At 31.7% G+C, this 22,776-nt stretch overlaps 1 protein-coding gene and 1 long non-coding RNA gene across 2 annotated transcripts; both read right to left on the bottom strand.

The window, feature by feature from the left end:
• Positions 1-2,250: 2,250 nt before the first annotated feature.
• Positions 2,251-3,224, bottom strand: LOC131598019 (uncharacterized). The gene is made up of 2 exons (XM_058870668.1): positions 2,319-3,224; positions 2,251-2,268 (listed from the first exon to the last, which is right to left on the bottom strand). Exons 1-2 carry the CDS (start codon positions 3,222-3,224, stop codon positions 2,251-2,253), a joined length of 924 nt encoding a protein of 307 aa, XP_058726651.1.
• A 295-nt stretch (positions 3,225-3,519) lies between these two features.
• LOC131595401 (uncharacterized) lies at positions 3,520-5,838 on the bottom strand. Its single transcript, XR_009281874.1, has 2 exons — positions 5,573-5,838; positions 3,520-3,812 (listed from the first exon to the last, which is right to left on the bottom strand). It is a non-coding gene; the product is annotated as an uncharacterized LOC131595401 (long non-coding RNA).
• Positions 5,839-22,776: the final 16,938 nt, after the last annotated feature.

Here is a 22,776-nt window from a genome sequence, read left to right as displayed (position 1 = left end):
GGTTGCATCAACCCTGCAGGCTTCTGATGCTCGATCTTTGACTTCTGGCAAGTCAAACAAGCATACACAAACTGTGCCACATCACGTTTCATACCAGGCCACCAAAACAAACCCTTCAAGTCTTGATACATCTTTGTAGCTCCTGGATGAATACTCAAACTACTTCTATGACTCTCTTCAAGAATCACTTTCTTAATCTCTTCATCATCAGGAATACAAATACGATCTCGGAATCTCAACACACCATGCACATCTAACTTGAAATCATCCTTCTCAAGTCGATCGGTCCCTACCATCAAATCCACCAACTTCACATCTAGCTTCTGAGCCTCTTTGATATTGTCGAGAAAGTCATTGTTAATCTTTAACATTCCCAACATAACACTATGCGGTGTCACTTCACAAACTAAGCTCAAATCTCGGAACTGCTCAATCAACTCCAACTCCTTAGCCATCATAGCCGACATATGCAAGGTCTTTCGGCTTAAAGCATCGGCTACAACATTAGCTTTTCCGGGATGATAGTTCAAACCGAAATCATAATCCTTCAATAATTCTAACCACCTTCGCTGCCTCATATTCAACTCTTTCTGATCAAAAAGGTACTTCAAACTCTTATGGTCACTAAACACTTCAAATCTCGAACCATAAAGATAATGCCTCCAAATTTTCAATACAAAGACCACTGCTGCCAACTCTAGATCATGCGTAGGATAATTCTTTTCATGAGTCCTCAACTGCCTAGACGCATAAGCAACCACTTTACCATTCTGCATAAGCACACCACCTAACCCCATCAAACAAGCATCACAGTACACCACAAAAGGCTCTCCTGTATTAGGCAAAGTCAAAACTGGAGCCGACGTCAACCTCTTCTTCAACTCATTGAAACTTTCTTCGCATCGAATATCCCACACAAAATCTTTTCCCTTGCAAGTCAATCTTGTCAACGGAAGTGCCAATTTAGAGAATCCTTCGATAAACTGTCTATAGTAACCGGCTAAGCCCAAGAAGCTTCTAATCTCAGTAGCTGATTTCGGAGCTTCCCATTGTAACACAGCATCAACTTTAGAAGGATCTACGGCAATGCCATGACCAGAAATGACACGACCAAGGAAACTAACTTCATGCAACCAGAATTCACACTTAGACAACTTGGCATACAACTGCTTCTCTTTCAGAACTTGCAACACAATTCTCAGATGCTCTTCATGCTCTTCTTCAGATTTAGAGTAAATCAGAATGTCATCAATGAATACCACTACAAACCGATCCAAGTAAGTATGAAAAATATGGTTCATGTACTCCATGAATACTCCCGGTGCATTAGTAACACCGAAGGGCATCACCGAATACTCGTAGTGTCCATACCGAGTCCTGAACGCGGTCTTCTGAATATCATCTTCTTTTACTCTAATCTGGTGATATCCGGACCTCAAATCAATTTTAGAAAACACACTAGCACCCACCAATTGATCCATCAAGTCATCAATTCTTGGAAGCGGATACTTGTTCTTTATCGTCACTTTATTCAACTGCCGATAATCAACACAAAGTCTCATACTCCCATCTTTTTTCTTTACTAACAACACGGGCGCTCCCCACGGCGATACACTTGGTCTTACAAACTTTTTCTCAAGCAACTCTTCTAATTGCTTCTTCAATTCAGATAACTCAGATGCAGACATCCTGTACGGTGCCATAGAAACAGGTCTGGTACCAGGTACAAGATCAATCGCAAACTCAACTTCTCTTTCTGGAGGTACATCAGGAATTTCATCAGGAAACACATCAGGAAATTCTCGCACCACCTTTAACTCGTCGATTCTAACTTGATTCTCAAAAGACAATGACGCCATCAACGAGAACATTTGTGCTTCGTCTTGCATCAATTGCCTCAACTGCTTACCAGTCAACAAACCAACTCCTTCTTCCTCGGGAGAAGAAAACCTCAAGGACTTGTTAAAACAGTTGATATGAACATAGTTATACTCTAACCAATTCATACCCAAGATCACATCTAATCCACTCAACGGCAAACAAATCAAGTCAACAACAAAGTCTTTGTCAAAGATCGACAAAGGACACTTTGAACACATCAGAGAAGTAGTCACCGATCCCTTAGCTGGAAGATCGACAACCATCTCTCCATTCATGGAAGACAACATGAGACCCAATCTTTCAACACAATCAGAAGCAATAAAACAATGAGTAGCACCAGTATCAATAATAGTGATTAAAGGAGTACTATTAATGAAACATGTACCTCTGATGAGTCGGTCTCCACTAGTTGTAGGAGTCCCGACTAAAGCAAACACCTTTCCACCGGATTGTGCCTTCTTCTTTGGACACTGGCTACCAATGTGTCCCTCTTCGCCACACGTGAAACATATCATGTCCTTATGCTTCCAATCAGACATTGCATGTCCCATCTTACCACATCTGAAACACTTCCTCGCATCAGCAGTACAAGCATTGCTCTTATGACCAGGTTGACCACATTTGAAACATACAATCCTAGCAGGAGCATCTCCCCCACTAGACCTCTGACCATGAGTAACTCTTTGTTTCCCTTTACCAGCATTATACGGTTTCCCACGGCTTTGTTGATTCTTGCCCCTTCTATCACTAACCATCTTGTGATGAGCATTACTATCTTCCTCAAAGATCCTACAACTGTCAACCAAATCAGGAAACAAACGGATCTTTTGGTACCCAACAGCCTTCTTGATATCCGAGCGTAACCCATTCTGAAACTTGATGCACTTAGAAAATTCAGCACCTTCGCCATCAAAGTGAGGATAGAACTTAATCAACTCAGTGAACTTGGCAGCATACTCAGTCACAGACTTGTTCCCTTGCGTCAACTCTAGGAATTCTATCTCTTTCTTACCCCGAACATCTTCAGGATAGTACTTCCTCAGAAATTCCCTACGGAACACATTCCAAGGGACTTCCTCACCGGAAAACTCCAACCTAGCCAGTGTCTCCAACCACCAATCATCAGCTTCCTTAGCCAGCATATGAGTGCCATATCTGACCTTCTGAGCAGGAGTGCAATCCATAACACGGAAGATTCGCTCGAGCTCTTTCAACCAATCAAGAGCACCATCAGGGTCATGCGTACCCTTAAACACTGGCGGATTCTCCCTTTGGAAAGTCGCCAAACTACGAGATCCAGCATTCTCGTCAGCATCCGGTTGGTTATGCATAGCCTGAGCCATCGCTTCCAAAGCAGCAGCTATCGCAGCATCATTCCTCCCAGCCATAGCGTCACTACAACACAAAAACAATCAGCACAGACAACAATACACGATTGTTAGACTACACTACGACTCGACACTTGGCCGGACAAGACCGACCTGCTCTGATACCACTAATGTAACACCCCAAATCTACCCCAAACATTTATGCGGAAAAATCATAGTATAAAAATTCTCAACAGAATCAGGATGTCACACATTCAACATAAACATAAACCTGTCATGCTTTTTAAACTAATACATAACACTATCAGGATTGGAGTGAACAAACTCATAACATATACCTCAACTTTTGAATAACATAGTATTCAAAGCATAACCCAAACTTAGGTTCAACATGCAACAGATTCATAATGATTCAACAATTAAGGCATAACATCTTTTGAATCATAAAAAGAAACAATACAAACAAATCCTCAAATACATCATAAGGTTCAAGAAGCAAATAACAACATCAAGCAAGTGTTCATTTCCCCCCGAGTGCTACGTATCAGAGCAATGACACCCAAAACTCGACTATAAGCGGAAACAGCTACTCATCTGGATTACCTGCACGTTACCCACGTGGAGGCAACATTCAAAGAGAAAGGGTGAGATATCAAACTATATAAATAGGATTATGATAAATCATATATTAGGTAAGGAATATAAATGAATCACCGTTTCACACAACATCAACATAAACAACACAAAGAACATCATTAAAGAATAGTCTTGATATCAACACTTTGGCGTCTTCAACAAATCAACACATAAGCATCACAATGCATAGACAACAACTTCAACCAACAACAACTAACAAAGACTCGAATGCGACTCAACTATGCATATGCATGTGGTACCTTTGGAGTAAAACTCCCAACTTAGAACATTGCCAGTAATTCCGAGGCATAAGGCAAAGCCTTCAACACGGTCACATATCAACATCACACCGTTCAACTTTATGTTATGCTATGCTATGCGGAACATACAACGACCATGATTCGACAACGAAACAACGATATAACAACAACACAACCACGGTCACATATCAACATCACACCGTTCCATTTTAGCCAAAGGCTCACAACACAACTTATCAATTCATAGCGTTATATACAGAATATCAAAATTTGCTATAATTCACACTATGAGACTACTCAGATTAGAATGCACAAAATAATCATATTGGCAATCATAACATTAATCGCAACAAAAGCATCCAAAACAAAATCACAATTTTCGGTTATTTCGCAATATATCAATAAACCAAGTAAGGCAAAACAACTTCCAATTAACGTTTAACTAAATTAGATATCATGTTAATTATCAAAACAACATCGTTAGCATAACAATATATTATTCTCAATTTAATTATTCAACTAAAACACAATTACGGTCAAATTCTCGAAGTGCCGTAATTTACCGATAAACCGAATAATTTATTAAGTCTAAGTATTTTCTAATTAAATAGACTTATTGAAATTAATTCAACTATTAATTAAATCAACCAATTAATAATCATATTATATTACTTTCAAATTAACATCTAACTAATTAGATATCATATTAATTATCAAGGCAATTTACATTAACCAATTACTATTTCTACTAATTGTTAATTGTTTCTAAATATCAACATATTTAGTGGTACAGTAAAACAGGGAGTATTATACCACTACTACATGCATCATGCCACTTTTGTTGTTCTAAGTTTCTAGCCATACCCCTTTTATTACTTTATCACTTAATTATTTGGGAATAGATAGGCCATATTTATTCAAGAACAACACATTCAAAAATACAAAATTTATTTATCACAATTATCACTTTTTCTAGGTAGTGGCTATGAAACTAATGATTTTTCTTTTGTTGAGTAAATATGAAGGATTGTAACAGAATATGGCTCATGTGATTTTTAAAAAAAAAACACTAAGCACTAAATTAATTACTTCATCCTTTTCATTTCTTTTCCAAGGTCACTTTCAATTAGAGAAACTCACAAAGCCAAAACGTGAATAGTAATGGCACATGGTGTTAGAAGGATAGTATGTGTGAAAGCCACTTGATAAATACTAAATAATAGTATAACAGGAACAGTAGCGGCATTAACAATATAGCAAAGAAAATCAGCATGTGAGGTAGCAACATATACTCAGGCGGCACAAATAATGGTTCTTTCCAAAACAACATAAACCAAAAACACGAACAGTAGCAGCAGATTCAACAGTGACAAAAAAAAATTAACACAACTTATTAACCAATCTATACCCTAAACCCACATAAAATTCATCATATACCCATTTAGGTAGTAAGAATCTACCCCTTACCTTGGATTGAGTGCAGCTCTAAGAAGATTCAATTGAAAATTGGAGAAAAAATGCACTTTAGAGCAACACTTTGGGTCTCCTCTTCAAACCCTAACCCCTCTTTTCTTTAACTCTCTCGGTTTCCTCCTTCTTGTTTTCTTCTACTGAAACTACTACCTCTCTCTACCTCTCTTCTACTTCTATTTTTTTTAAAAAAATATACTATGTTAATTATTAATACACAAATGGGCCTAACAAAATATACCCCCTTAATACTTAGAGATGTCATTAATTAAGCCCAATATTATTTCCACACTTAATATAAAAATAATACTTCTACTAAAACTCCATTAAAATAAAATCCGATTATTTTAATATACCGACTTATTACTCAGTGTCTCATATTTCCGGTGTAAACTTAATTACTCAGAAAATTCCCAAAATGCTAAATATTAACTCATTAATATTTCTAATACTAAAATATTAAAATTATCGATTAAATATCGATCCGCTATCCCGAACTAATACCGACTAAATCGCCCCAAAACGCAAAAATTTCAGAAAACATCATAAATGTCTAAATTAAGCAAATAATTATTTTTCCGGGCGTTACAAGAGAACTGTTGATTAGCTGGGTGAGTTTGTCAGATGACAAACACCTCGCAAATTATTGCAGTTGCGGGATGCAAACCATTTCACAATCTAGTTTTTTTTTTTTAAATATATAAATGTTTTTCCATCTTTGAAATTTTAGAAAAAAAAAAGTTGCAGAGTGTTAAACACCCTGCAACAATGTTTTAAAAAAAGTTATTGGAAAATTAAATATTATATTTAAGTCAGAGTGGCAGGTGACAGTTTGTTGATTTTACTGACACAAAAGTTGCGAAGTACAAACCACCCCACAAGTCTCAACGTACGTTGCGAGGTGAGTACAACTTCGCAATTTTTTTTTTTTTGAAAATTTTGGAGAAAAATAAACCTGACAATTAATGTTGGCATAGAGTAATAGGTACATGTGTCAGACACAGAGGTTGTGAGGTGAAAAGCAAGTCGCAAGTGTCAACGACAATAATATTTGTTGGGTATTTCTCACCTCGCAAAATTTCTTTAATATAACCTTTTCATTTTTATTTCCCACATTCAGTGCACACAACAACCATCACAAATCTCTCTCTCTCTCTCTCTCTCTCTCTCTCTCTCTCTCTCTCTCTCTCTCTCTCTCTCTCTCTCTCTCTCTCTCTCTCTCTCTCTCTCTCTCTCTCTCTCTCTCTCTCTCTCTCTCTCTCTCTCTCTCTCTCTCTCTCTCTCTCTCTCTCTCTCTCTCTCTCTCTCTCTCTCTCTCTCTCCCCCCCCCCCCCCAACAAGCCACCGCAACCCACAAAAAAAACCCCTAAAAATCTCATTTTTTCTACAAATCAACACATCAAGACTTAAAGTAAAGTTGATGGGTTTAAATTTCTTTTTGTTGTTGGGTTCAAACTATAATAGTTGCTGGGTTTCTTTTCATTTTCTCCATCCAACCCATTATTAAGGTACACATATGAATTAATTTATTTGTAATTGATTGTAAGAAGTAGTTTATATGAATGAACTGATTTGGGTATGATTTTTTTATAAATATGTTAAAATGTTAGAATATTATCAATATTTTAATTTAGAATTTTTTAATTAGAAATTAGGATATGATAATTTTGTTTAAGAAGTTAAGAAGAGCAGAAAATGCCTGGTAGAAGTAGAAGGATTGTGAAGCAGAAACAATATCTTCCAACACTTATTAGAGAAGTTAGATCTAACCGATTTATAGAGGTCTAACATGTGGATGTATAAGGATTGACTATAGGGTAGAAGGACTTCTGTTTAATAGCATGAAGAATTTCCTTTTTTCTTTATCATGACGGGGAAGGATCTTCACGTCCTCCGACATTAACCCCTGAAATAACTTAAACAATTAGACAACTATCTCAGAGTGAAGCAACACGTGAAAATGAAACATTGAAAAAAAAACAAATGGAGTTGGAGGAAGCATTGAGACTTTCACAAGAGCAAATAATGCTTACACAATAATAAATTCAACAACAAGTGCAACAACAAATACAACAACAAATGCAACAACAAATGCAACAAATGCAACAATTATTTCAACAACAATATGGTGGTGGTGGATTTGGAGAGGTTGGTAACCAAAGAGTGGTAGATGAGAATGACGAAGAAAATGAAAAATAATGCGGACGTCTAACACCCCGAGTGAATATTATTTTGAATTTAAATATTTTGGATTAATTATGAATTTCTTTATATTAATTATGAATTTCTTTATATAAATATTAGTTTAAATATTTAGAATTAATTATAAATTTAGTATTTTTAAAAGTTTTGAATTTAAATTATTCATTATATTTATATTATTCTAAATATTAAAATTAATATTTAGAATAATATAAATATATATTTTTATTATATACGTTACTATTTGCATTGTGCATTTAACATGGTATCTCAAAATATTTGTCAGGTGAATTTCATCCTGCAAGTTTTTGAATATTCAAATATTGCTAGGTGAAATTCACCCCGCAAGTCACCTAACATACTGCTAACCCTGCTCTGAATCAACTGTGCCACCTGCTCTGAATCAACTGTTTCACATGGAACGAAGTTGTCTGCAAGTCTTGGAAAGCGTGTTTGCGGAGTGCTTTAAACCTGGAATGTTGCGGGGTGGAAACCACCTGGAAAAGTTGCGAGGTGCAAATCCCCTTGCAAGACTAACCTTTTTGTAGGGTAAGGATAGCACCTCGCAATTGTTGCGTTGTAGGGTGGTATTTGCATTTGCGACGTGGTTTTCACCTGACAAACTTGAGTTTTTTTTGTAGTAAAATTTTTGATATATCAGTGGTGAAAAGTAAAAAAAAATCTTGATCCACTGTTGATTAATTTAAATGATAGGATTGTGAAGTCATTTTAAAAAGGTACAAGAGTACTATATTGATCTACCCAAAAATCACTTTGAAACAAAAAAACTTTTTCCCTCTACTTCTTTTTCGTTTGTCAAGAAATTAGAAAAAATAATATCATTTTGAGACCTCCAAATTGTCCAAACCACATTATGTCAAATCATAGAAAAGTCACACATAGTATCTGCTCTAGGAAGACCTACCTGCCACCACAGTCACTTAAAGATCATGTACAAAATACTACTAAGTCACAAGTGACGAACAAATAAGAAGTCGACTTGAAAAAATCTCCACATAGTGGACAAGAGATACTTGTGGGTCAACAATCACATTTTTCTTGAATAAATTATTTATAGAAAAGAACTATCAAGTAAAAGTTGTCAAGAGAAAATTAACGCTTTAGATGGGGCCTAACTACCTCAAATGAGGGATAGAATCAAATTACTAGAAGAATGAAAGAGGTTGGAAGAAATAGAAATGTCCAAAAGTATGTGATAAGCAAAGGACACTGAGAAAGTACCATTAGTAACAAACTTCCAACATTACATGTCTCTATTCAAGAAAAAAAAAAGTCTTTGAATGACCGAAAGGAAATTTGCAACAACAAGTTCCTCATGAACCAAAAAGGCATTCTTTGCTTAAAATCCTAAGTAAGGATTTCCTCTACCCACCTACTTATCTCTCCCACACTCCTCTTTGAATAATTAGTGATTGTATATAATATAGAAAACCTAATCTTGAGATGGACATTCCCAACTCAAGGGTCAGTTCAAAAATAAGTCTGAAGCTTTCATCCCACTTTCATAGTGACACCGCCAATAAATCAGTCAAAAGTATAGCCCTCAAAATAGGCTAGCTTGTATGGGATGTCCCGTAAAGCCCGATATAACCTAGGGTTTAGGCTTTTAAATTAAAGCACAAATTTCGTAACAGGTTTTTATTGAGAAAAAGGTGTGAGTTGTAGTCCCATATTATTTGGAATGTGAAGGTTGAGCACTTTATAAGTGAGAGGATCTATACACATATCACCTTAAGGTTTTGAGTGAGTATGAGGTATTTCTCTCACTTGTTTGAGTGGGTATTTGACCTTTAAGCGAGTGTTTGACCCAATGTGAATGTTTCCCCCTCATTATGAGTCATTAGTGGTATCAGAGCATGATGTAGATAGTACTATATTAGTTATTATTAAATTGTTTTCTTTTCCGTTTTTCTAGTTATGAATTCTTTTCTACAATTATATCAAATAGTTTTTTAAACGTGAAATAATATATTTTATATATAGGATAAAGGGTTCAACAAAGCACAAGATGTACCATAAGTAAATATGAAAAATAAAAAGATTGAAAAAAATAAAAAATAAAATCTACAAGAAGAACAACGAAACAAACACATGATAGAACCTAAGAAAAACCTCATCCATCATAAGCTCCAATCCTAGAGAGGAAGCAAGCTACAGATATCAAACTAACAACACCATCATCAACGAACTAGAGACAACTAAGAAAAGAATGAAAACCAAAGCACTTTAGACTAAGTCAAAATCTTGATCTACTATTGATTAATTTAAATGATAGAATTTTGAAGCCATTTTAAAAAGGTACAAGAGTACCCTACTAATCTATACAAAAATTACTTCCAAACAAAAAAACTATTTTCCTCCGCTTCTTTCTCGTTTGTCGAAAAATTATAAAAAATAATATCATTTTGAGACCTCCGAATGGTCTAAACCACATTATGTCAAATCATAGAAAATTCACACATAATCTTCGTCCTAGGAAGAGATACCTGCCACCGCAGTCACTTAAAAATCATGTACAAAATACTACTAAGTCACAAGTGACAAACAAATAAGAAGTCGACTTGACATAATCTGCACATAGTGGACAAGAGATACCAGTGGGTCAACAATTTCATTTCTCTTGAATAAATTATCTATAGAAGAGAACTATCAAGTAAAAGTTGTTAAGAGAAAATAGTCACTTTATATAGGGCTCAGCTACCTAAAATGAGGGAGAAAATTAAATTACCAGAAGAGTAAAAAAGGCGGGAAGAATTAAAAATGTCCAAAAGTGTGTGATAAGCAAAGGACACAGAGAAAGTACCATCACTAACAAACTTCCAATATCACATGTCTCTATTCAAGAAAAATATGTCGTTCAATGGCCGAAAGGAAATATGCAACAACAAGTTCCTCATGAACCAAGAAGGCCTTCTTCGCTTAAAATCCTAAGCAAGGATTTCCTCTACCCAACTCAGTGTTGTCTTCTTTTAAATCTTGAGGCACAAATGATCTCCTTCATCAAACTCTTTTTTTTTTTGAGAAGGCCCTTCAAAAGAGTCTTATGATATATCACTTGGTATGTTGTTGAAGGCGTTTCTACAAGAATCTTTGCAAGGATCTCTCGATGTGTTCTTTTATTAATTTATCAGTTGTTGCTACATCTTCTTCCTAAGAGACTTGATAATGGGGATCTTTGAATATTCTTCTAGAAGTTAAATCTTCACATGATTCTTGAAGACGTCTCTACAATAATCTCTGCACGGATATCTCTATGTGTTCCTCTATTGATTTATTGTTTTTTGCTACCACTTCTTCATAATAGACTTGATATGGGGATCTTTGAAGATTCTTCTAGACGTTAAATCTTTACATGGTCTTTTAGATGTTGTTTCTTCATCATCTATACTTTCAAATATTCTTCTTGTTGAAGCTTCTTCAATTATTCTACTGGATTAAGCTTCTTCAACAAATCCATTGGATGATCTTTCATTTATTGAGATTGCTTGTTTGAAGGAAACAACTAGGGTTGATTTCAATATTTTTTTGCTAGATTCTCTTGATGAATATTCTTCTAGTAAACTTGAGTTTATTCCTTCATCTTATAAGATCTCAATCAATTTGTTGAGTTTCTTGATTATCTCCTCCTTTCAAGATTCTTCATGAAATTTAACAAATACTTTACTATCGTTTGAATGGAAGATTGGATGAAATTTTCAATTCCAATTCTTAATTATTAAATAGCTACTTAAAACTCATTTTCTAATAAAGCCTCCAAGAGTTCTAATCATTGAGTTCTGTAACACCCGAGGCCGAAGAAGGCGAGGGGTGGTTGCACCGCATGGAACACCTGAGGCCAATTGAGGCTAGGGTGGTCGCCACATCGGAATGAGAGGAATCCTGAGGCCGTGTAGGTATGGGACTGCATGGTTGAAGGAAAGCTTATAAGGATTGATAGGTACTACCTATACCAACAAGATGCATCTTCTTTTCGGTAGCCCGTTCCATAAGAACTCCACAGTTAAGCGTGCTTGACTTGGAGTAGTATTGGGATGGGTGACCTTCTGGGAAGTTTCCCGGAAAGCGTGTGAGTGAGGTCAAAGCATGCTGAAAAGATCCGTGTTGGTTTGTGGGGTCAGTCGATCATCCCGAAAGCAGTCTAGGGCGTTACAAGTTCCATTTGTAAGGATGACTCTCAAATTCATCTGACAGTTCGACTTCTTAGGTTTGTGTGTTAATTCTCTCGTTGTTTATATTTGGAGAGACTCCATAAATTATTTCAAGAGTGTCTCACACTTCCTTGGTGAACTCACAAGTAAAGACATAATAAAATTCCTTGAAACTTAAAGGATTTATTAAAAGATATTTGACTTTAAAACCAAGTTTGAATTTTCTCAAATCCTCTCCGGTCCAATCAAAATCGGGCTTATTTACTACCACATCATTAAAATTGGAACATTGAGTAACATATCCCACATTTCAAAATCATTGCTTTGATAACAATTTAAATTCTCACTTTCCATAAGGCATACTTATCATTATGAAATTGTGGAGGTGTATTCATGAAAAGTCTCATGTTAAAAGCATAAGTGTTTATAGTCATGTTCTTCTTCCTAAGACGATTCAAGTCGTATCGCAAGGACTCTTGATTTTAATTAACCATCCAATTGGAACAACGGGGAGGGGTTTAGGTTTCGATTATGAAAATGATAAAAATTATTTGATTATGAATACGCTAAAAGGATAATCTACTAATTCGGGTTCCAACTTATCACTGGTTATTATAACTCCAATCCCCTAAAAGGACTCTCTATTCCTATTCGATAATAATATCGATCAACAAGCGTGAACAATACTGTAAGAATTATATTCATGATTATCGTATTAAGTAGACGACTAAAGATTAGGCGAAGCTAACAAAGAAGCTAAGTTAACACGCGATTAAAGTTAGAAAACACACATCTATCGAATTAAATCAATATACTCTATTAAAATTGAATTAAGCATGCAACAATCAGAAAATAAAATTGAAAGGAATCAAAATTGGATTGAAATTACTATAACCTCATAGTGCGATGGAATTTGTAATCAGCAACATTTGCCATTGGAATTAGTTATCCATGAAATCGTACAAAGATCTCTTTTTTCGTAAAAACTCAGAATAACTCAAATAAGTTGCGGTTTTAGTTTAAGTATTACAAGGGAATTCGGGCCATAATGGATATCAACCTAAAAAACATAAACCGGCCCAAACTAATTATTTTATTAAGTTTGGAGATAAAATGAATAATTCAACCCTTCAGCACTCCGAATTAGCTTTTGACTTCAATAAAAACTTGTATGTGTATCTTATCCTCTCAACTTTCCAACACATATCAGAACGCATCAACCGACATCTTGTAGCCCAAGTTATGACTTGTACAGGGAGAAAGTATCAAATAACTATTTAAGCTGAAAATTAAATACGAAACTAAAATAAAAGCTTAAACAGACTAGGAAACACACTAAAATTTTAGAAATAACAAAAAAACACTCTTGAATTGTTGTGACATTATAGTGAAAGAATATGCATGAAAATGCACTAATCAGTCTTTAAACAATGGCTAAACTCTAATTCCATTTGTTGGTCAAGTGACTCTAAACATAAAAGGGAGAGGAGTGATTGTGTGTGTTTGAAAAACCATTTTCAAATAGTAATATTTTACAAAATTGGATTTTTAAAAGCTTTATAAAAACAAATAGAATGAAACCTGCATAAATAAAAAATCAAATAGATGGAAAAGAAACAAAAATAAATAACTAAAAATTAAACAATTAATGGATAGAGATTTGGTCTAATGAAGTGATCTAGTCATCTCCCTAAGAATCTTCCTTTAGAGTTTCCACTATGATGAGGGCTTTTGATAGGTTTTGCGCACAAACCTTTTATACAATGTACATCCATAAATTTTAGTTTAGACGTGATATCTCTTTCTTAGTGTTAGTCGAGATGGTGAATCTGGAGGTGCAAGAATGTCCTTAATTAGGAGCTCAGCTGCAGCTCGTGTGCCATAGTCGTGCATGATCCTGGAGTAGAAGACCTAGCTCAGCCCTTGGTAGACGCTGGATAGCCGAGTTGGTTGCCCAAGGTAACAGTTAAAAGGCAATCCTAAGGTCGCATAGAGGTTACAAAAGTGATGGTGGAGCCGTCATAGAATATAATTAGTGGAAATTATGATGACGACAGACGTTATCTCAAGCATTTAAGCATGAGAAACGAAGGGGCGAATCATTATGGTAAGAGGGTTGAAATACAAGCTATATAAAGGACACCAAAGAAAATATGAAGGTATTTGAAAAACGGAGAACAAAATACATTAATAACAGGCACGGAGCAAACACACTTCCATACATTGGCGACCTCACCTTACTTGCATCAAGGAGGTTATCCAAAAGGTGTTTTTAGCAGGAACATACAAGTATTAGAGTTTTACAATGACTAAATTCCCATTCAATACAGAGTTTTAACTATGGAGACCTCCTAACAAAGTGATTTTACCACCAGGACAATCTCGAACCAACAAAGAGCTTTTGACAATATGTTAATCTTATAGATCGACTGAGAGTTTTAACTATGAATACCTCCCGAAACAAATGGAGGTTTTAATTGGTTTACATAAATAAACAAACAAGAGAATTTTATTCGGTTTAGCTCACAACCAAAATAAAATGTCTCCCAATAAAAGTTTAGAATATTGTCCTTACACCAAATTGAAAACACCTCACAAATATAAATATCTCACTCTTCAAAAAAATTAATGAAAATGTGAGAGAAAGGAATTTGAAATACATTTTTTGGTGTGAAATGAAGTGAAGGAGAACCATTTATTTATAGGACAAATTTGGATAAAAAAGGAAAAAAATTCATGGGCATTTTTAATGCGGATAATCGATTAAGCAAGTGGCATATTCGATTATCGAGTATAAAAGTGGAAGGTTTTTAAAAGAGACATTACAAAAAGAGATAATTGATTAGGACTAATGGTTAATCGATTATACAATGTAAAAATGCATTCATACAGAACTTTTTGAGTTCTTAGTTAACTAGCTATGCACAAACACAATTTTAAGGGTACTTTTATGAAAGAGAGAAACTTTCCAATCATTCTAAAGTAAATGTGTGATTATCCTTAGTAAAGTCGAAATTTAGTGTTATACCTTTACAAACACTAATCAGTCGCCACAGACTCTGCGAGTTTTCACACTTTCTCTCTTTCATAACTTTGAAGCTTATGGTTCCTTGCTATATTATCTTTGACTTTAGAACTTCACTAGGATCTTGAATCTTCTTCTATTGAGGCTTCAGATAACTCTTAAAAATAAATATTATCATCATACACACTGCTTGATTAGAGATCTTCGCTGACTTAACTGAGCGTTGTTTGACATAAAGTGTTGCCCTTCATAGATAGGCTTTGATATCTTGATTTCCAAGCATTTCAACTGGATCACAATTTGGTCACCACAATAATTGAGCTTTGATATCTTGAGCACGACTTGATCATCTCAATAGATCTTTGATAACTTGAGCACATCATGATCATCACAATAGATCCTTGATAACTTGAGCACATCCTCATCATCACATCAGATGACATCTAAATCTTCAAGTATCACTACTTGATCTTCTAGCGCCACCACTTCATCACATCAAATGATAACTTCAACTGTAACCATCCACACCAACATGCCTTGAAAAACCCTTCTGATGAAGACTTCTCTTAAAAGCGTTGTCAACATCAAAACCTAACTGATCGTTGCAGCCGCCATATTTGCGGTACATAGATCCACGCGTATTTTTCAAAAAATATTTTATAAATCAATTTTAAAAAACTATTTTGATGAATAGAATAAAATAAAATATGATTGATAATTTTCTTCTTAAAAACTATTTTAGAGATGAAAAATAACTTGTTTGAAAGAAGAGTTTAATGGTAGTACACTGTCAGTATAAAGAAATATTACAGAGACATCAAATCAGAATATTTAAAGTGTCAAATTATGAAAGTATTTTAAAGTTTATCATCTCACTTGGCAGGATACATAGTTGTCATTAGTTGACATTAAAATTAATTTACACTATCACTACCAGTGCACCATCCTTTTTTCTTGATAGAAATATTACAAATTACATTATAAAGTTGTAAAATATTATGAATTTGTCATCAATGAAAAATTTATCCATTTTCCTAATATGTTTCTCTTCCCAATATCTAAAATTAAAAGTGAAATTTTCTAAAACCTATTATAGCTTTTTAGTTTTCAATACTCATGAATAGATGATTTTCAAAAATCTATTATTAATATATAAAAGCAAAACTACTTGGAAATTACATTAAAAGCCATCTGGAAAAATTACTAAAACTTTTTTTATTTGATGGGTAGAAAAGACTTTTAGAAAAATAACTAAATATTATTGATTTGATATTTATTACGAGTGATGCGTCACCCTCTTAATTTTTGTTAGTATTTTATATTTATTTTTATTTTCTAAAATATATATTACAAAACCCTAATAGCTATTAAATGTTAATGTTGCTATTTAAGGTTAATTAGATTGTGACCCGCGCGATGCGCGGCTATATCATTTATTTTTATCACTACCAACTACCTCAATGTTAAAATCTTTATTATTTTCATATTCTATATTTCTCAACTGACACATCTCCTCATAATTGTAATTTTTTTATGCAGCAGAATAAAATATAGAATAATAAGTCAATTTATAGAAGAATTTTTTAAAAAGTATGTTCATAACAATTAAATGAAAATTAAATATTATTTATATGGTTATATTCGAAAGAAATCATAAATGAAAGAAGGAAATTAATTGAAAAAAATAATTTAATTGGTATGGTTAGATCTAGACGAAAGCAATGACAGTGTATATTTCAATCTTCATTCTAAGATTGTTATCCATAGAGACCATAAACTATAAAACTGCTAGACATGTAAATTTATGTGAATCTTTATTACAAAGACAATAAACAATCTATATCAAAATAATTATGAGTACAAAATATGATTAAAATAATAATTAGAATTTATATTAAAGAAAGAAATAAAAATTTATCAGAAAGAAAATATAGTTATTTTAGACTTGGGATGAAGAGGAAGGAAATTAAACCCACAAAAATAAATAAAAATCAATAAAAAAAACATTTGAACTCAGTTTCTAAAATAGTGATGCTCCAAATGATTGTAAGAGTAAGAGACTTATATTTTGATCTTCATTCTAAGATTGTTCTTTGTAGAAATTGAAGCCTATTGGACTCTTATTCAAATTGCAAAAGCTGCAAAATAACAATTAAAAATTATATTAGACAATATGAATAAAAGTATGAAAGTAATTTCAACATGATCAAATTAATATTTATAAAATGAATTGGAATATGATCAAAACAATAAAATTAAAATTTATAGAGAAATACGGATATGAAATTGATTTGAACTGTTGTAAAAAAATGAAACCTTTCATGATTAGATAAAGATAGAAAAAACAATTTTGTTTTTTAATGGGTGTTGAATAGTTTGCCCATTCATCTCATGCTTTTCCATTTTATGCATGTTCTAAAATATACGTGTCATGAAGACAGCAAAAGGAGTTTATCTATTTAGGATAGAAAGTGAGACAAATTGAAAACTTAAGAATAACAAAATGATATTATGGAAGGAAATAAAACATCACATATATTTTGATTGAATTTATAAAGAAAATATGTAACGCCCCAGGCTGCTTTCGGGATGGTCGACTGACCCCACAAACCAACACGGGTATTTTCAGCATGCTTTGACCTCACTCGCATGCTTTCTGGGAAACTTCCCAGAAGGTCACCCATCCTAGTACTAATGGAATGAGCTACCGAAAAGAAGATGCATCTTGTTAGTATAGGTAGTACCTATCAATCCTTATAAGATTTCCTTCAACCATGCAATGCCATACCTGCACGGCCTCAGGATCCCTCTCATTCCGATGTGGCGACCACCATTGCCCTCTTTGACCTCAGGTGTTCCATGCGGTGCAACCACCCCTCGCCTTTTTCGGACTTGGGTGTTACAAAATACAAACTATTAAATTTAATTTATATATTTGTGTGATTGAATTTATAATTTAAATTTTCATTGAATTAACCGTTTCATTAAACTCTTTATTTTATAAACATTAACTTTTACAATAATTAAAAAATTGTAACGGATAGTTGTACTTAAAATAAATCTTACAATAATTAGAAAATTGTAACGGATAGTTTTACTTAAAATAAATCGTAACTGATATACAATATAATTATGATAACATTAAAATATAAAAACAAAAAATAATATAAATTAATAATTACTACTAAAATACAATTTACTACAAAAAAATAGAGTAAGAATATAATTATTATATATTACTTTATATAAATTTAAATTGCTTCATTTTTTAAAAGTATTTGTAAAATGATTATTAGAAACTTCATTGATAGTAACCAAAACAAATATTGTTGGTAGATATTAAGAATAAAATAATATAATAACAATGTAAATAAAATTAAAAAATTTGTAATAAAAAAATAATTAATTAATTACATAAAAGTGTTCCTTTTGAACATTCTCTCATTAATTGTGTCACCCCAAATCCTCTGATTTATTTACTAATGACACCTATTTACATTGATTCCATTAATTTAATGATTTTATCAAAATGTGCTTAGATATCTTATATTATAATAGTAAAAAATCATGAAAGAATAAAAACATTTTATACTTTAATTATATTATTTTTTTAAAGAAGTTCATGTATTTTTAATTTAATAACATTTTAATAATATATATATAAGAGTTTAAAGGTAGTGCACTGACAGTGTAAACAAACTTTACACATACATCCAATCAAAAGCATTACACTTGCCATGTCATATTAGTTTTTTTAAATTAAAATTGTGTTTTAATTAGATACATGGTTGTGATTGGTTGACAGTGTAAAAATATTTTACACAGTCAGTGCATATTCCTATTTCTCTATATATAAGACTCATTTTAATTACCCATATTTTTATATAATTTTATGTTATTTAATTTTTATAAATTTCTTTATAAATATATTATCTTTTCATTTTCATTGAAAAATGATAGTTCCTAAATACTTGGATTTAGTTACTCATATTTTTATGTATTTTTTTATATTAATTAATTTTTAAAATTATTTTTAGATTAATTTTTTTATTTAGAGTGAAAATTTTTTTTTATTTAGAGTGAAAAATGATATATCATAAGACATTACATTGTAATTAATTTTCATTGAATTAACCGTTTTATAAAACTCTTCCTTTTATAAACATTAATTTTTATAATAATTAAAAAGAATATAATTAAAATTTGTAACTGATAGTTGTACTAAAATTAAACTGTAATTGCTATACAATATAATGATGATAACACTAAAAAATAAAAATGAAAAAATTAAATAAATTAAAAATTAATACTAAAATACAATTTGCTACAAAATAAATAGAGTAAGAATAAATTTATTATCTATTACTTATTTGTAAAAACGGTTATTAGAAACTTTAATTAATTTTTTAAATTATTTTTTATTTTGAGTGAAAAATGATATATCAAAAGACATTACATTAAAATTAATTTTTAATAAATGTAATGTTAATTTTTAATAAATGTAATGTTAACATTATTTTTTGCTACAAAAAGTCATATTATTATGCATATTTTGTTATATTTTAAAAATATATAATATTAACTTTTAACATTTCTTATATTGTTATTTGGATAGTATTATTATATATTATATTATTCTTTATGTGATTATTATTAATAGTAGTGCCGAAATATTATATTATTATTATTATTATTATTTATTTTTAATGTAGGGTTAAATTAGTAAATAACACTTTAGGGTTTTTGCTAAGAATGACTATCATGATGACACGTGACTAGGGTTGCCATCATGACAACCTTCCATTTATATATACTAGATTGAAACCCGCGCGTTGCGCGATTATACGCTAAACGAATGTAGACATAGATGCATTGAAATTAATATTGGGTTAGAACATGTTAATTATCATCTTAGCGAAATAGTGTGACATAAAAATGATTGACCAAAAGAAATAGAAGTTTTCTAAATTTATAATAATTAACTTTATGATTAATATTTAAGTTATTGCATTGACTGAACACTAACAGTAAATAATGATTAATATTTAGATATTTGTTTTGTTATTTTGTTTAGGCATTCATGTATCATAGAAGATGTTCTAAATCTTTAACAACTCAGTGAAATTGATTGTGGTTCTAATTTTTAAGGCATATGTAAATATTTAGATTTATAATAAGTGAAAATACAAAATTATATATTTGTACAAAACTATGATTGTGTGTGTGGAAAAATAATCACACACCAGAGATCTTCGTAACAGCTATTAACACAAATCATCGGAAAAAGTGATCACACCTGACGGTGGAATGCCTATCTCCCATTACATGTAGAAGAGAAATTGAAAAGAGGGTAAAACTATTTTTATTTGGTATTTACTTATAGTGCATAGTAGTATCCTTTAGATTTAGATTGATAGAAGAAGGTGATTGGAGTTGTAGCAATTTGAAGAGAAAATTGCAATTTGAAGAGAAAATTGCTGAAAAATAATGACTTCCAATATATAAGTCTAGGTGTCAACGGTGAGAAATTTGTAGCCAACAATAGAACATCTAGGTGACCATAACATAGTCAATTAGAAATTATTTGGATGATGGTTGAAGCATAATATATAGAAAAGTTAACTGTTTGATTGAAGAATAATGAGCCAGGAAATAAAATCTAAAATCTAAAAACTATGTGCAGAATAAAATTTGAGAAAAGAACACAAAAAGTTGGTGGATGCAGACCCATAATTATATATGAATTATGTTTAGTTTATAACAGATATAATAATGTAAGAATACAAAACTGTGGAACAATTAAATTGAAAATATAATAATGAAATAAAAAACCGTGTAACATTAAATTAAAAATGTAATAATGAGAATAAAAAACGGTCAAACGTTAAAATTGAAATTGAAACTGATTATGGAAAGAAAGAGAATAGATATTGGTGGAATAAAAAAGGGTGATGTTATGGATTTAATGGTATGAATGAATAAAATTTCAAATAGATGAGTTTTGCTGCTGTCACATCATATACTATATGACTTTGAATATTTTTTATGAAATTTTGTATAGAATGTTATTATTATTAATTATTATTATAAATAGTAGTATAAAATGTTGTTATTGTTATTATTAGTATTATTAGTGATATAAGTTATTGTTTTTGTTATTATTATTATTATTATTTTATTTTTAAAAAAAGAGGTATTAGAATATTATATTATTATTATTATTATTACTACTAACTTATAAAGTTGAAAATATAATAATAAAAACAAGACGACTATAGAACACTAAAATTGAAATTGAAACTCATTGAGAAAGAAAATAGATATGGATGGCTTAAAGAGTGATGTTATGGGTTCAATGGTATGAATGAACAAAATTTCAAATAGATGTGTTTTGAAAAATCAAGACAAATGAATTTTTTACAAATTTTTTTACAACAAAAAATCATTAAAGAATTATGTATTATTAAAATTTATATTTATTTTATTATTAGTAATTGAATAATATTTTACTATGTTTTATAATTCTATAGTTATAATTTTTTTTAGCTATTTATCGGATTCTATGTGTTTTTTATATTTAGTATAAATAGTAAAATGATGCATGGTTAATGTTTTAGTGACCTTAATATATTATTTTATTAATAATATAAAATATTTAATTATTTTTATTAAATTAACAATGACAATTGTTTTTAATTTAACAGTTACAAATTTTTATTAATTTAACCGTTACAAATTTAATTTTACTGTTACAAATATTTTCAAATAATTATAGTTAAAAAATAGATAAAATAATAGTTAATATTGTTGATATAAAAAAAGAAATATCAGAAACGTCTAATATTAAAGAAATAGACAAAATTATCAAAATTAGTAGTGTTAATAAATAAAAAATATAAAAATTATTGTAATAAGTGAAATAAAATTAAATTTAAAATGAATGACCATGAATAAGAGTACCCAAAATAATTGAGTAAATAAATTTCATTAAATATAATATAAACAATAAAATAAATGGAGAATTATGATATAGATTGATGGTCATGAGTAACAGTTACCAAAATAATGAGTAAATAAATTGCTAAGAATGTCAATATAAGCAATGATTTCCTTATAGAAAACGTAATTGAATATGATATAGGGTAGTGCGGAGTGCACGCTCGTCGAGCCAAACGTGTAATTGAATATGAATAATAGAAACCGGGTTCCAAGGGGCATAGCCCCTGGCGGGGTGCGGGGCAGCGCCCCGTTCGAAAAATTTGTTTGAATAGTTGCACCCTTTCCCAACGGACATAACAATTCGTTTGAATAGTTGCACCCGTTCCCAATGGACATAACAATTCGTTTGAATAGTTGCACCCGTTCCCAACAGACATAACTGTTTTCCGAAAAGGTGTGTCTGTTCGTTTCTATTATTGGTCTCCTATATAAGGAGTCTTTTGGTCTTGATTATATATACGAATTTACATACTTCTTCTCTACATTCTGATTTGTTCTCTATTGTCAGAAACAGATTGTTCTTCAAGAATGATCCCCGCAAAGATTTCGTGAACCTAGACAAGAATAGGGTCGAAATACTTTGTTCGGAAAGTGAACAAACACGATTCTTGAAGATATCCAGGATTATCATACTATTTCTCTAACAAACGAACAAAGTAATATTCTGATAATCATGGCTGCAGGAGGAAGCACCGTCAAGGAGATGACTAAGAGTTTCGGAAAATTGGACAAATTTCAAGGACAATTTACATATGGTGAACACACGAAAAATTTACATCATAAACCAGGTACGTTTTATTATTTCT

Source organism: Vicia villosa, linkage group LG4, assembly GCF_029867415.1.
Source record: "Vicia villosa cultivar HV-30 ecotype Madison, WI linkage group LG4, Vvil1.0, whole genome shotgun sequence".
In the NCBI taxonomy this organism is placed as follows: Eukaryota; Viridiplantae; Streptophyta; class Magnoliopsida; order Fabales; family Fabaceae; genus Vicia; species Vicia villosa.
The sequence above is the reverse complement of the archived record's forward strand: the minus strand, read 5'-3'. Positions and strand labels throughout refer to the sequence as shown.